At 38.0% G+C, this 15817-nt stretch overlaps 1 protein-coding gene and 1 pseudogene across 2 annotated transcripts in view; one reads left to right on the forward strand and one right to left on the reverse strand.

Annotated features, from left to right (window-relative positions):
- Window positions 1–130: 130 nt before the first annotated feature.
- The window catches only part of LOC132418871 (membrane-bound transcription factor site-2 protease), a 41961-nt gene continuing 26274 nt past the window's right edge, over window positions 131–15817 (reverse strand). For both annotated transcript variants that reach the window (XM_060002929.1, XM_060002930.1), the window contains 4 exons: window positions 7503–7597; window positions 6942–7137; window positions 5359–5434; window positions 131–4012 (listed from right to left, as the gene is read on the reverse strand). In XM_060002929.1, the coding sequence (XP_059858912.1) occupies window positions 3790–4012; window positions 5359–5434; window positions 6942–7137; window positions 7503–7597 (590 nt within the window). In that variant the 3' untranslated portion in view covers window positions 131–3789. The remainder of the gene's footprint in view (window positions 4013–5358; window positions 5435–6941; window positions 7138–7502; window positions 7598–15817) is intronic.
- On the forward strand, window positions 6534–6643 carry LOC132419142 (U2 spliceosomal RNA; annotated as a pseudogene).

Genomic DNA, 15817 nt, shown 5'->3' on the forward strand with positions numbered 1-15817 from the left:
TACACAATATAACCTGCTTGGTAATTAGAACTGCAACTTCCTTTAGCCATTTTTTTCTATCTCCACCCTGAATATAACCTATTGTAGCATTAGGTTCTGAAATAGAGGCTTTCCCCTCATTGAATTCATTTGCCATGGTCTGATAAAATATACAATGGATTATTCAAATTAGTATGGCCTAAACAGCAAGAGTAGCTTGCATATGCACTGATTTAAAAAGGCTTACTGTTTCAATAAAGTATATCCACATGCTTTCCCTTAAAAATAAATTTGTTACTTAACTCTATCATTGATCACGTGTTCATGTACTTAAAAGGATAGATTATACTAAAGCGTATGTATACTATTGTTTGATGAGTCATTAAAAGAAAACTGGTTTACATTGAATCGTACATTTTAAACAGGTGAATTTTATGGTATTTAATTATATTTCAGTAAAGCTGATAGATAATCAATCATCTAGTCTTGTGGCTCTTAACTGTAGTATAATGGGATCAGAGGCAAAGAGGAGGTGTGAGATGGGGCTACTAGTCAATCAGGAACTGCGGTAAATTCCCAGCCTATTTTATCTGGCCCTTAGTAACCAAGAAGAGAGAGGAAGAGGGGGAGGGGGAGAGAAGGAAAGAGAATGTGAGAGTGTGTGTGTGTGTGTGTGTGTGTGTGGTGTGTGTGTGTGTAGGAGGGAGGTTGGCTCTGTGGACAACGGAGGAAGTGCTAGGGCAAAAGGTGAAACACTTTCTTTCACGAATTCCTAAAAACATAGACTTAGAGAAGACTTCTATCAGTCACTAACGAAACATGATGGTCTTCTTTCTTTATCCATGAACAGGCCATTTCCAAAACAGTAGTGAGAGTACAGGGATTTCATTTAAAAAAGACTTCTTTCTGTGGCCTACCAACAACTTTCATATACAGATTGCTTGAGTGAAAACTGAGGCTGCTTTTAGAATCAAGAATTTTAAAACATCTAAGATGGTACTGTATGTAAAGGGAAAAATTTTGACAGAAAAGAATACAAACTTAAAAAAAGACAACACATAGATGATAAAACATAGAGTGCTGGTACACATTTATTCTTTTATTGCTAAACATTAAACGCCAGCAACTACGATATCTTCAAGTTAAAGCCTAAGAATGAATTACAGCTCAGTTGAAAGATTTATAGAAAAAAATACCTGTGTACCATTAGTATGTGGACATTCAATAAATACCACAGGACAAACTGATGACTAAGAGCCACATATCCATGAAGTGCATGGTTACAATCTACTGTTAGAACAGATAGTGACCTGTAAGAGCGATTATCAGAAGGTCAAGTTTAACTGCATGTCTTTTCAAACTGAAATGCTAAAAAGAATATATACATCCTTTACGGATTTTAAGTGATTAAAAACAACCCTGAAAAATGTAAACAGTGCAGAATAGAAACACTGAAAATAAAGTTTTACTGCTGAACAACTGCCAACACAACACTTTCTTCAAATCCTCAAAATAATTCATTTTTCTAATTGCTCTACAGAAACCAAAATGGACTATTTTCATAAAGATGATAATATATCAGGGACACAGACCTTCCAAGTTATTATTTTATGTTATATATTTACAGTATATTCAATAATACTTTTTACAGCTTACTTAAATAGAAACATGCTTTTCTAATCCATAAATAACACTAATCATCATCCATTCAACCACATTTATTAAGTATTTTTGATGTCTCATGCACTGTGCCAGGGATGCAAAGATGAGTATGACATGGTCCTCGCTCTAGAAGTGCCCACAATCAAGCTGAAGAAACAACACATAACATTTCCTTTCTTACACAATGAGGCCATTTCTGTAAAAATGGGACTGATGTGCTCAATATCCTAATAGAGTGTTTGCCAAATCCTGACCCAGTGTAGCAGAAGACCAAGGTGTTTAAAAGCCATAAGAAAATGACATGCTTGGGGTTTTTTTTCCACCCAGAAAAAGAAGTTTACAGGTAGGATTTCATCTATTAAATTTTTTTCTCAGTTTTAAAAAACTGACCTGCACATATATAGCATTTCCATTAATAAACTGCTTAGTTCATGTAATAGAATTAATTATGTAAGTATTTCATGGTATTCCCCAAACTTTACTACCTGAACAGGTCTGCGTATCACTCTGTTAATATACTTTAATCCTGAAAGACTGTCTGCCTAAAAACAGAACAAATGCCTTTTTCCTAGGATAAACCAATAATTTGTACAGTTTTAAGTAGTGGTAATAACTGATGACCTTGAGTCATTAAAAATATTAAAATTATATTCAATATATAATTTCTGTTTAAGAAGGCAGACAGATTTATAATACAATCTAAAGTTTCCTTAAAAATGGTTAAAAAGTTTTAGTGCCTAAAAAGCAACTCAGTGATCTGAAAGAGGTGAACCCCACGAATACCTCAATTAATGAAAAACTTGGATACATGACTACTCATGTTCTTGAGTATATGAGAGAAGCAAATATTTTTCATCAAAGAAAGAGCTTGCTCATATACTTCTAATACCAACAGCTTCACACTGGCCTATTGACTTCCCAGATCTTCCAGGGCTGCATCTCCAGTCCAAAAGATCTCAAACTAGGCAGGGCTCTTTTGGGCTCAAGAGGCAGTTCCCGGGCACTGGCAAATCCACATTTGTACTCACATGCAGCCATACTCACTCTACTACCAAGTCTTTCGTGGACCCACAGAGGTAGCTTAGGGGAAGGATGGAAAGCAAGGACTACATATTTAATTACCCAACACAGAGAAACATCGGAGCCACTGGTGAGGACAGAGTATGGTTCAGGGCTTAAGGTAATTGCTTCTTTTTTTTTTTTTTTTAAGGTAATTGCTTCTTGAAGACAGGGACCTAGGAGCTAGGCCCCAGATAGCTCCAGCAGCACAAGAGAAAATACCTACCCTGGAAGGATTCCAAGCTTTGAAGCTCTGTAGAGAACAGTAACCCAGACTGCAGAAGGTCCTGTGATCTGTCTTGTGACCTGCCGCAAGACCCACCTGGCTCATTTCTGAGGTTCACCCCTAACTGTCTCAGCTCACATACTGCAGGTGGCAGATACTTCTGCAGCTCACTCTGAATGTCAAGGGTAGTGTTGCTTTATGAGAGTATAGGGACATATTATCAAAGAGGCAACTCTTGTGGGGCAAAACATGTCTCACCCTATTACAGACCCTACTTCCTCTTTGTTCATTTATTTGGCATCATTTGACAAAGATTTTCCCTTTCATGTCAGCAGATTCTTTTACAGAATTTTATTAATTGTAATCAGACCTCAGTTGTCAGAGTACAAAATAATACACAATTTAATTTAAAAATACTTTTCAAACAAGACAAGGGACAAGAGATATAGACCAAGAAAATGCTCACCTTTCCACTTGGCCAAAGTCTGGTCTCCTTCAAATCTGGATTAATGATGCTTTTTCAAGAAGTTTTTCCCAATTAATCCTACCCAATTCTGTTTTCCTTTACATTATTTCAACATGATACGTAGCCACACAAAAATGGTTTAACATGAATTTGCACTTGTTTAGGAATTGTTCCACAAGCATCTGAAGGTTGTAGGTTCAGTCTTTAAAACTAGAATGTAATCAGGGACTATGCCTTTCATTTCTTCTGTTTATCCCATAGTTTGGATACTCTGGATAAAGAACTTAAAGTTGTTGGCTAAAATGTAATTTTAAGGAAACACTTTATATTTCACACCAAGTAAGGTTTTCAATATTGTATATTGTAACTCAGAGATTCTATCAAATGAGTGCAGATATTACCGTGCTGTAACCATCCAGAGTCCCAGGGTCACATTGGCAGCCAAAAGTATACTGCCACCAAGCAAGATGAAAAATCCTATCAGATCTTTGACATCATTGTCTCCAATCACTGAGGTAAGAGTAGCATCTAGGAAAGAGTTTAAAATCCATTGTCCGTCCAAAGCAAAGCAGGGCACTGCATTAACAATAGCCAGAGCTCCCGAGAGGGAAATCAGGTACCTGGTTAAAATCGGTTAAGGAGCTTACGGCGAGGTCTGAGGGCAAAGCACATTTGTGGGAGTCAGAAGCAGGCATTTTACCAGGACTGGATTTGAGATTACAGGTGACTTCCTTCCTTTCTTTAAATCTCTGCTTACCAGTATACACCATTGCTTCTTAGATCTCTACTATTTAAAACAAATGACATATTATTTCGAAGTTCAAAAACCTTGACTAGAAAAATAAAGGCCAACCACTTGTAAACCAAGACAATCTGTAATGAACTCCTTCAGAAGACTAACTCTTTCTAATCCTTTAATTATACATCAAGAGAAAGGAATAAGAAATAAGGGAAAATTACTTTTTGATCCTTACGAAGTATACGTTATATTAGATATATAAAGATTTTGGCCCCTTGAACTCTATTTTACTATCATCTGTAAGGTCACAGTGTAAATATCTCTGAGAAAAAGCTGCAGTCTACAAGGTACAATTTTGACTGTACACATTTTTTAGTAACTCATCTGTTAACTAATTTGTTACTAATTTGCTCATTTGTTTTGTTTCATTTTTTTTGCAAATCATTAAGGAAAGAAATTAAAGATTTAAAAGTGACAAAAATAAAGAACCTTTCCAAACTGTTCAGTTTATTGAAATTCTATATAATAACCAATTAAAATTTTTTTTACATGCAAATATAATATGCTAAAGAACACATGAGATTTTGTCCTCTGAATGCTATTTTAGTATTGGAAACCAGTTTGATCTCCCTTACGCATTCCTCCACTTGATCAGAGCCAACAGGCTCAGAAGGGGTGGAATTCATCACCGCATTAGTAGCTGAAGCGTTCATCCTTTATAAACGTACTAAAAGGTTTTATACCCCTAAATTCAACTCTCAATTTGTATTCTAGGTTCCTTCCCTTCGACATCTTAACCTTTCTCTCCTCCCAATCAATCTTTCTTCTCTGACTTCTTCCTCCCTAGGTACAATCTGATCTTTTTCAACTTTAAAGTCTCTTTTTTTGGTATTAGCAGTTAACTGATACTTGTAAGGTCTGTTCATGCTCTCTAATCAAGGTAAAACTAATGAAGTTCCAAGTAGCACTTTTTTTTTTTTTTTTTTTTTGCGGTACGCGGGCCTCTCACTGTTGTGGCCTCTCCCGTTGCAGAGCAACAGGCTCCGGACGCGCAGGCTCAGCGGCCATGGCTCACCGGCCCAGCCGCTCCGCGGCATGTGGAATCTTCCCAAACCGGGACACGAACCCACGTCCCCTGCATCGGCAGGCGGACTCTCAACCACTGCGCCACCAGGGAAGCCCCCAAGTAGCACATTTTAAAAACATCTTTCACGCCAGAAAGGATACTTGACAAATGTCTCCACAACCACAGGCAGATCTATGCTTAGAAAGTTGAAACGTGGAATAAAACTGGTGATGCTCACTAAAAAAGAAAAATAAGAAATAATATTATTTATACAGATAAGCAACAGCATTATGAATTTTACCATATGACTAAAAATTGGGCTAGCCTATTAAATTGATTGAGAAAGCCCTTCCCAAACATATGCAGGCAGGCTCTATGGCCCACATATAAAAGCAATTGGCAATTCTAGAACATCTAATAAAAATAGTGGAATACAGAAATTCATGTCTCAGTGTACTTATATTTTGAGGTGCGAATATGATAAAACTGATTATATACCAACTATGACTACCAAATACAGAGATTGACTTTAAAAATACAAAATATTTTTCAAAATATTTTTCAAAATATTCCATTTATATGAAATGTGCAGAAACAGGCAAATTTGCAGAAACAGAAAGTAGATTAGTGGTTGCCAAGGGCTGGGGGTGGGTGGGTGTAGAGAAGTAGAATGACTGCCTAATGGGTATGGGCTTTCTTTTTGGGGTGATGAAAATATTCTGGAACAAGACTGTGGTGATGGTTCCACAACTCTGAATATATTAAAAACTACTGAACTGTACACTTTATTTTTTATTTTTAATTTTTTTTAACATCTTCATTGGAGTATAATTACTTTACAATGGTGTGTTAGTTTCTGCTGTATCACAAAGTGAATCAGCTATACATATACATATATCCCCACGTCTCCTCCCTCTTGCATCTCCCTCCCTCCCACCCTCCCTATCCCACCCCTCTAGGTGGTCACAAAGCACAGAGCTGATCTCCCTGTTCTATGCGGCTGCTTCCCACTAGCTATCTATTTTACATTCGGTAGTGTATATATGTCCATGCCACTCTCTCACTTCGTCCCAGCTAACTGTATAATTTAAAAGGGTGAATTGTATGATATGTGAATTATATTTCAATAAAACTGGTAAAAAAAAAGGAACATAAAAAAAATCTTGTACAACAAGTTAGACTGTATGATCTTCAGCCATATGGAGAAGCTATATGTTTAATCCAATCATGTTGCCACTGTTAAAACAATTATGTTGGCCCGGTTTTGAAATTATATTCATATAAAATGCATGTGTCATGCACAAATTACTTTATCATCATTATCACTGTGATTCCAATCGCTTCTCGGCCTTTTGGCTAAGATCAAGTGTAGTATCACTATGATTCCAGGCATTCTTTGACATATGCTGCTCTTGCTACTGTTTTGGGAGCTTGGATAAATTTAATAAACGCTCAGAGAATATCTTAGAGATCATCTATGTGATATAAACGGTAGTGAAGGAAAAATGCGTCATGTGTCACTCTCCATAGGCAGACATGGTGTTCAGCTCCATCTTGCTTTATAAATTCAGATTATTTTCCTACTGCTTAAATTTCATTTCGTGCTTAAGAACAAGTTAACAAGACTTTGAAAAGTGATCAAATATAATAAATAAAATTAATGCAAGATGTGTACTGAGTTGCTACCACTGAGAATATATGCCATTGTAGCGATATTCTGAGGGTCTACCACAATAATACCCACCTGTGTAGTGAAGGTGCAGTGGATGTCCTACATACAACATATCGATTTGAGGTGGGTGTTTCACTTTTATTAAGCGAGTATGAGTTTCCAAAGAAGGTATTATACAGAAACTTGAACTTGAGCTTTTTTTACAGTCTTTATTGGTTCTACAAACTTGGGTGGCTTCCACTGCTTTCCGGGCAGGTAGACATGTATGCTAGGGATAGAACATTAATTAGTCAATATTAAAAATGACTTGTTAACAAGAAAAACACCAAGTTACATTACTTCAATATCTTTCATGTCACCTAGCATATTAGGAATGAAGCTCATATAAAGAAAATGCCATTTATGTGTATCTACTATAAATTAGATTCAATTATTCCACTTTGGCCAAATAAGATATTACCATTATAAAATTTTTAAAGATTCTCAGATGAAATATGACATGTGAAATGTAGAGATTTTAATAAAATTATACAAAGCAAAAGGGCAATGGTTTTGTAGATTCCATTTTAGTTCTATATGCTTATTTTGTAATAATTATATCAGGCAAGCAAGACTGCTTCAGGGACAACTTACCAAACGCTTATTAAAATTATTTCTATAGGAAAAGCACACATCTGTAAGGCTGTGATTGTTACAGCATTCAGTCGAACCGTCTAGCCGTTTGTATGCTGAAGAGAAATGGTTTATTAAAATCTGTTATTAGAAAAAAGAATCCATTACACAGAAGTACATTTGTAATAAGAATTTTGCTTTCAAGACAAAAAGAATTAAGTAAAATGCATATGAATTCAGAAACAACTGTATAATTGACAGTTCAGCTTGTCAGCTACTCACTGCAGAGTTTGATTTTACATTATAAAAAGAGATACATCCAATTTGAAATCAAGAAGCATCAATTACCCTAGGTTAGTTGTCTTCATATAAACTTACCCACTCGTAAAGCTGGAGTTCCAGGGTCTCAGTAGGTTTTGCAATAACTCCAGGTGGTCAAGCACAAATATTTAATGAGCCACTATTAGATGTCCTAATGCTGCTGATCCACTGATCCAATTTCACTACTGAACTCCTGTGCTGTGCTGTTAGCACAGTGAGCTAGAGCAGGGGGTCCCCAACCCCGGGGCCGCGGACCGGTAGCGGTCCACGGCCTGTTAGGAACCGGGTCGCATAGCAGGAGGTGAGTGGCGGGCGAGCGAGCGAGCGAGCGAGCGAAGCTTCATCTGCCGCTCCCCATCGCTCGCATTACCGCCTGAACCATTACTCACATTACCACCTGAACCACCACCCCTGCCCCCTGCCCTGGGGAAAATGTCTTCCACAAAACCGGTCCCTGGTGCCAAAAAGGTTGGGGACCACTGAGCTAGAGGATGCCTAAGAGACTCTCATCCCTAAGGACATCATATCAAATATCTCTCCCACCTCCAGGCTTATCCTGAGGCTTTCCCCACAGAACCAGGGCAGCCCAATTGGACCCCACAGATATGCACATATTTGCCTGCATACTAGTAATCCAGTTACCATTTTTGGAAGATAACAGAAACAGGGCAAGTATCCCCATTATTCATTTATTTTTTCAAGTTCTTTGGTAGACTGCTTCTCTTGTGTCTAGGGTAGAATAAGGAAGCTAAATCACTGTTACAGCTGGGACAAAAATTTTTTTCCATATATTTATTTTGGAAGGTTTCCTGCATTCAGCACATCAAACTTGTAAAGCAAAATTGATGCGTGGGGACTTCCCTGGCAGTCCAGTGGTTAAGACTCCCAGCTTCCACTGCAGGGGGCACAGGTTCGATCCTTGGTCGGGGAACTAAGATCCCACATGCCACGGGGTGTGGCAAAAAAAAAAAAAAAAGAGTGAAAAAAAAATTGATGTGTGGCAAGGACCAATTAAACTTAGAATCTTATATACCTACTACCATACTCATATGTGCTGAAGAAGAGAAAGTAAAGTTATCCCCGATTTCCAATACTACGAAAAGCATTATTAACAAGAGTGCCTTTAGGAGTGCTGGCGTGAAAATGGTTGTTGATATGCAATCTGACTTTATAAGGATTTTATATTTCAGGCAAAGGTTTCTGTTTGTTTTTAAATCTTTTCTTTTTTTCTTCTAGATCATTTGGTTAGACTGGATGTCCTTAAACACGCACTGTTGCCAACGCGAAGAACAAAACAGAGGTGAAGTAAACTAACAGATGCATCAATTTCTCCTCTGCAATGGCTAGCTGTGTGGGTAGTTTTGCCTTGTTTTCTTACCATAACTGAATGGGTATTTAAATTCTGGGTGATGAGTAATATTTAAAATATGAAAGCAAACTGTGAACAACTAATGGCACAAACTTGTGCCTATAATCACTCATCAGCCCTAACGGTAAACTATAAGGTAAAAAGGTGTTTAGGATTAAAAAAAAAAAAAAAAAAAAGATCCAGGCAAAAGCCCTCAGTATTTTTTCTCATCAGTTGCCAAGTCGCACCAATTTTTACCTTCTCATTATTTTTCTCTTTATTCCCACTAAAGGGTAGACTCCAATTCTTTCTCACTTGACCCATTTGAAGAGAGTACTAACGCATCTAGTTTACCACCTAGCTCTCATATGCAAACTTGTCCTACATACTGAATGCTTCAGATTAACCTTCCAGTGTAGAACTCTGAGAATGTAGCTCTTCTAATCCAAATATCCAAAGACTCTGTGCTGCTCCCAAACAGTCTAAATGCCATAGCCTAAAACATAAAGACTTCTACTTTTTTTTTTAGTCACCTTAGCTCATACTCTTCTCTTGCTGAACCAAATTATTAGCAGTTCCCTGACCAACTTCTAGTCTGTGGCGCCGAGGTTCATTTATATCGGTCTCCTGAAATTAAACTCACTGTTGAGGCCCAGCTCAAGAGCTGCTGCTATGAAGCCTGTCCTCATCTTTTCAGTCAAGACTGACTGCCATCAACTCTCACAACTCCCAATACTTTTTGTCATTAATTATATTTAACCTTGTACCGTAATGTGGGCATGGTCTAATTCTTTGATTAGACTGTGAGGTCTTTGAGGGAAAAGTTTCTCAGTATCTTATATAAGGTGAATAACTCAATATGCACTGAATACATAAATGGTGTTCTATGCCACTTGCCTTTGTATCAGTAATGATTTTTAAAAATTTACATCTGATGCTTGATTCTTATTTTTTCCTGGAGGAATGTATGCAACACAGAATTGAAAAGTCAAGAATTTGATATCACTGTTGATATAGCATGTCTGATAATACAACAGCTTAAAGGGGCCAAGCAGGTATCAAATAAATGAAGTGGATAGTGTGTGGAAAAAATAGGAAATGGTGGGGGTTGTGATGAATTAGAGAATACATACCTTGTTCTAGGCCACTCAACTTGGGGCCGAGAGTCAAGAGATCATCTATTTTATTCCATGAGAAAGAAGTCTGGACCCTCATGTGAAACCTTTTCTTTTTTCTTTTTGGCCGTGCTGTGCAGCATGCGGGAACTTAGTTCCCCGACCAGGGATTGAACCCGTGCCCCCTGCAGTGGAGTCTTAACCACTGGACCACCAGGGAAGTCCCGAAACCTCTTAAATATTGGCAGCCAATTAAGAATTTTAAAAATATTGTGCAAGCCAAACCATACACATCTGTCAAGGCTGGCTGGATTTGGCCTCTAGGTTACCACCAGTTTGTGACCTCTAGGTTATGGCTTCTTCCTATGGTGATTAATCCAATTAAAACATAAACTGATGGCTATGGCTACCATGACAAAATGAAGTGCCTCCTGACATACAGAATTTCCCATTATTTTGTTATCATGTGAGAAGTAAACTTGATATTTCTCTGTTTATCAATTTAAAAAAAGTTGTACATTTAAAAATGTATTTTATTTTAGAATCTTTTCTACTGGATCACATTAAAGGACAAGTCACTTAATTTCTGTGACTCAATTCTTAACCTATAAGACGGGTATGCCAGAGGTAATTTTCACATTAGTATACTGCTATCAACATGAGAGACCAATCCAATTCTACTTTGGAAGGCACATTCAAGACTGCAATGGGAGGGCTTCCCTGGTGGCGCAGTGGTTGGGAGTCCGCCTGCCGATGCAGGGGACACAGGTTCGTGCCCCGGTCTGGGAGGATCCCACATGCCGTGGAGAGGCTAGGCCCGTGAGCCATGGCCGCTGAGCCTGCACGTCCGGAGCCTGTGCTCCGCAACAGGAGAGGCCACAACAGTGAGAGGCCCACGTACCGCAAAAAAAAAAAAAAAAAAAAAAAAAAGACTGCAATGGGAGGTCCCAGAGGCATTCATGGCTTCAGTTTAACTCTAGGAAATTAGAATTCTCCCTTAAATCTCCCCAGACTGGGAAAGAATTAGGGAAATTAAGACCAGAACAGTTTCATAATTCCATTACAAGGAGAACCTGCATATTCTGAATGTACCCTAAGATGGGCCCTAAGATACTTGTAGAAATAGTCTAGTCTTCAAAGGATGGTCTAGACCAGAGGTAATTTTGGAATAAGGCTGGAAGGAAGAGACTTTTTCAATCTATAGTTCACAGTACTCACTACTTTTTACATCACTAAAATGAATTGAACAATTTTCTTACCCTAGTTTAATAAATATATAAATGTAACTAGAGTTCCAATATAGGCATGCAAACCTATTTATTCTATTTATTTATTTATTTATTTATTTACTTATAGCTGCATTGGGTCTTCATTGCTGTGCGCGGGCTTTTGTGGCGAGTGGGGGCTACTCTTCGTTGCGGTGCGCAGGCTTCTCATTGCAGTGGCTTCTCTTGTTGTGGAGCACCGGCTCTAGGCACGCGGGCTTCAGTAGTTATGGCTCGCGGGCTCTAGAGCACAGGCTCAGTAGTTGGGGCGCACGGGCTTAGCTGCTCCGCGGCATGTGGGATCTTCCCGGACCAGGGATTGAACCCATGTCCCCTCCACTGGCAGGCAGATTCTTAACCACTGCGCCACCAGGGAAGTCCCTTTATTCTTAGTTCTATGGTAGAATTTATACCAGCACCACCTAGTACCAAGTAGTTAAAAAATTATAAACTCTCTCTCTCTCTTCAATTGGTGAGAGCAAAGAAACCTTGGATGATACCTTGATATTCACAATGGGAGAACAGACACTTTTTTCTAAACATTAGAGAAGATTTGAGCATAAAAACAATCTGGGTACTCAAACTATGTGGAAAAGATTTCCAGAGTTTTCCTTTTACTATTTTAAACTAAGTCAGGAACGGCCTTTTCTCACTTCAGTTAAAGATGCATAAGATAGGACAATACTCCCTGTGCCAGGCAGTTACAGGTATATACCCTCATCTCCTCTGAACAGGAATATAGGCTATTCAAAGGGGATGCCTGTGTCTGGACTCATAGCTTCATTTTAGGGAGCGGTTGCCTTTAGTATTCAATCTCACTCTTTTTAAAATGCCATTCAAATGCTGGACTTAGTAGTCTTTCTTATTCAAGACAATGCTTCCAAGAAAGAAAAAAAGGAATTTAGCTTTAGGCATATATGAAGAGTGTCTCCTGAAACTAAAGAAAGAGGATGCAAGCTACTTGTTAGAAAATAATTCCCAAAAAGAAACAAACTAGTTCTTGTCTGTAACTTTTAGTTTCATTCAAATCACTAAGTGGCATATGGACACAGAGCAATCTTAAATTAAGCAGAGGCTTGAATATGAAGAGGGGAACTTTGTTCTGTTCTGATGCAGAATGAAACCAGAGATTTATTCCAGGTACAAAGGGCTCTAAGCCTCACCCAGTGTCCTTTTTGGGGCTTCCTGGAAAGGCCATTCAATCTGCAAGGAGTGTGTGGGACAAGCTCCTTAGGCTTCTTGCCCCATGTACCAAGGGCAGAGGTGTAATTAAACCAGCCTTGGTTCTGTTGGTGCTGCTCATAGTTTAGCAGGTTAATGTTTAAAAATCAAAAAAGAAAGGACTGACAGAAGAAAAAATAGTTCCCAACAATTTCATAAAATGAATAGTCATTTCATGTTGATTAACCACATTTTTCTAATTTGCCAGAAATATACCTGTTAATATTTTAAGGAGAACATCTAGTCTGCTTAATTAATACCGTAATTAATTAATATCTTAGGGAATATCTTTAAAAATTTAAAATTACACCTGGGAGAGTCAGGGTATGAAATGAGGCCAGAAATGATTGGCTGGGACAGCTTATGAGCACTTTCAGGGTCAGATCTTTCTAAGGTGGCTTTATTGTTTTCAAGTGGTATAAATTTTCAGAATTTGAATTATGTATATTGAATTCTACTCTAAATTGAATATGAATCACTTTTGGATTATGAGCTACTTTGCATTACCATATTTGGCTATATCTTTGCCATCTACTCATAATGTAGGATAACAAAAGTCCCTAGATACATGTAAAATAATATCAATCCATAGTTTTCTTGTTTTTTTTTTTTTTTTTTTTTGTGGTACGCGGGCCTCTCACTGTTGTGGCCTCTCCCATTGCGGAGCACAGGCTCCGGACACGCAGGCTCAGCGGCCATGGCTCACGGGCATGTGGGATCTTCCCGGACCGGGGCACGAACCCGTGTCCCGTGCATCGGCAGGCGGACTCTCAACCACTGCACCACCAGGGAAGCCCCGTAGTTTTCTTAAATGTCCATAGCCACTTTGGTCAAGTCTGCCATTAAAATTAATCTAGTAGGGCTTCCCTGGTGGCGCAGTGGTTGAGAGTTCGCTTGCCGATGCAGGGGACACGGGTTCGTGCCCCCGTCCGGGAAGATCCCACATGCCGCAGAGCAGCTGCGCCCGTGAGCCATGGCCGCTGAGCCTGCGCGTCCGGAGCCTGTTGCTCTGCAACGGGAGAGGCCACAACAGTAAGAGGCCCACGTACAGCAAAAAAAAAAAAAAAAAAAAAAAAATCTAGTATATATTTTAAGTTACATTTACAGTCATTAAGATTTCTACAGTCTGGCTGAGTATATGTACTCCATTTAAAAATGATTAAATGGAGGTACGGGTTTATCAGATACAGTCATCATGTAAAATCAGCAAGTATCCTAATACAGTCGCTCCTAAGGAAATGAGACATATATTGAAGAATTATTATTTTGGGATTGATTTTTTTATTAGTGTGGGAAGAGTAATATCTGCTTTGGGTTTTTAAACAAATACCTCCACAATATAGCATATGATCCATAATAGTGAAATACTCAAAAAGTTAATAAGGAAAGAGTTTCAGAGTATTTCAAGAAAAATTTCACTTCCATTCTGTCTGCCTGAAAAAAGACAAAAGCTTAAACATCTGAAATGCAGATATTCTAAATAAAACAATCCTACTGGAGAGAGCTTTATTTGATTACGATGTCATTTTGGCTTTTGTAATTCAATACAGATTGTACCAAGTTTAGAGAAACTTGAGGAAAATGATAAAGGACTTAAGAAGTATGAAATTATGGATTATTTCTCTTACAGAAGAACACACTGTGGATTACACACCCAACTGAAAAGATGCGATACATGGAAAAACATGAGATGCAATATGAAGTACTGAGTGCTACCTACGAGGTATTTCTGCCCCTGCCAAAAATGGATCCTGAATCTAATCAAGCCTCTGGACCTAACTACCATCTATAGGAAATTTGGGGGATACCGAACATGTTAATGATAAATTTGACAAAACAAATGACTCAGTTTCTTCAATAAATGATATTAAAAATAAAAAGTCAGGGGGAATTGTTACAACTTAAAAGAGACTTAAAAGGCATACCATCCAACTTAAACCAACTATAAAAACAAAACCAGAGAAGAGTGCAGGTATTAGGAATTATTGTTAATTTTGTTAGGTGTGATAATAGTACTGTGGTCATGTCTAAAAAGGTCATCATCTATTAAAGATATGCTGAAGTTTATGGATAAAATGACAGGATACCTGGGATGTGCTTTAAAATACTTCCCTCAAAAGTGGACAGGCTGGATAAAAAAAATGGCAAAATGTTGATAATTGCTGAAGCTAGGAGAAGGATACATGAGGTTTCATTTATACTACTCTCTCTTTTTTTTTTTTTTTTGGGCCGTGCTGTATGACTTGTGGGATCTTCGTTCCCCGACTAGGGACTGAACCCATGCCTTCAGCAGTGAAAGCGTGGAGTCCTAACCACTGGACCACCAGGGAATTCCCTGTACTACTCTCTTGACATTTATGTATGTTTGAAAAATGTTTACAATAAAAAAAATTCTTAAAAATGGGTTATACATGGAAGACTACATTTGAAAAAAATTTTAAATCAGTTCTTACTACTTTGTCACTGTTGTACACAGTACTTTAATACAGTTATTCTTGATAATTAATCATATTTCTTAACCCCAGTAGATGTAGACAAGTATCCAGGCATTTCTTGACTTAAAGATGTAGTCTGTGAGCATAATTTGTGCTTTCCAGCACTTTCAATAATTTGGGTCCCCATAATTTTGTATGAAGAGTTGGCAGACTGGTTTTTCAGAGCTGGAAGAGCTAAAAATAAATTTGGAAGCTTCTGAGAATAAACTTGCTTCACCCTGTCGCCTACGACACAGAACAACAGATGTGACTTCAGTGGGTATTTTCGGACACCAAGATGACTTCCTCTGGATGACTGCCACACAAAAAAACCCTACCCCAAATAGCTTTGGACATGCCACCATCCATACAGCACAAGGGTATTTAATTGCTGGAATTTAGTTAATTGGTTATGTTTGAGCTTGAATGCTGACTTAACACAAGTGTTTTTTAAATGCTGAAAGAATTAGATACTAGAGTTCTGAAAATCAAATATGAAATTAGTTAGAAGTTCAACAACAATATATAATAAACAAAACATACATATTAGTATCTAACTTACCAAGAAGAATGTTTACTAGTTTAGGCTTAT

The sequence above is a fragment of the Delphinus delphis genome, chromosome X (genome assembly GCF_949987515.2).
Source record: "Delphinus delphis chromosome X, mDelDel1.2, whole genome shotgun sequence".
Lineage (NCBI taxonomy): Eukaryota > Metazoa > Chordata > Mammalia > Artiodactyla > Delphinidae > Delphinus > Delphinus delphis.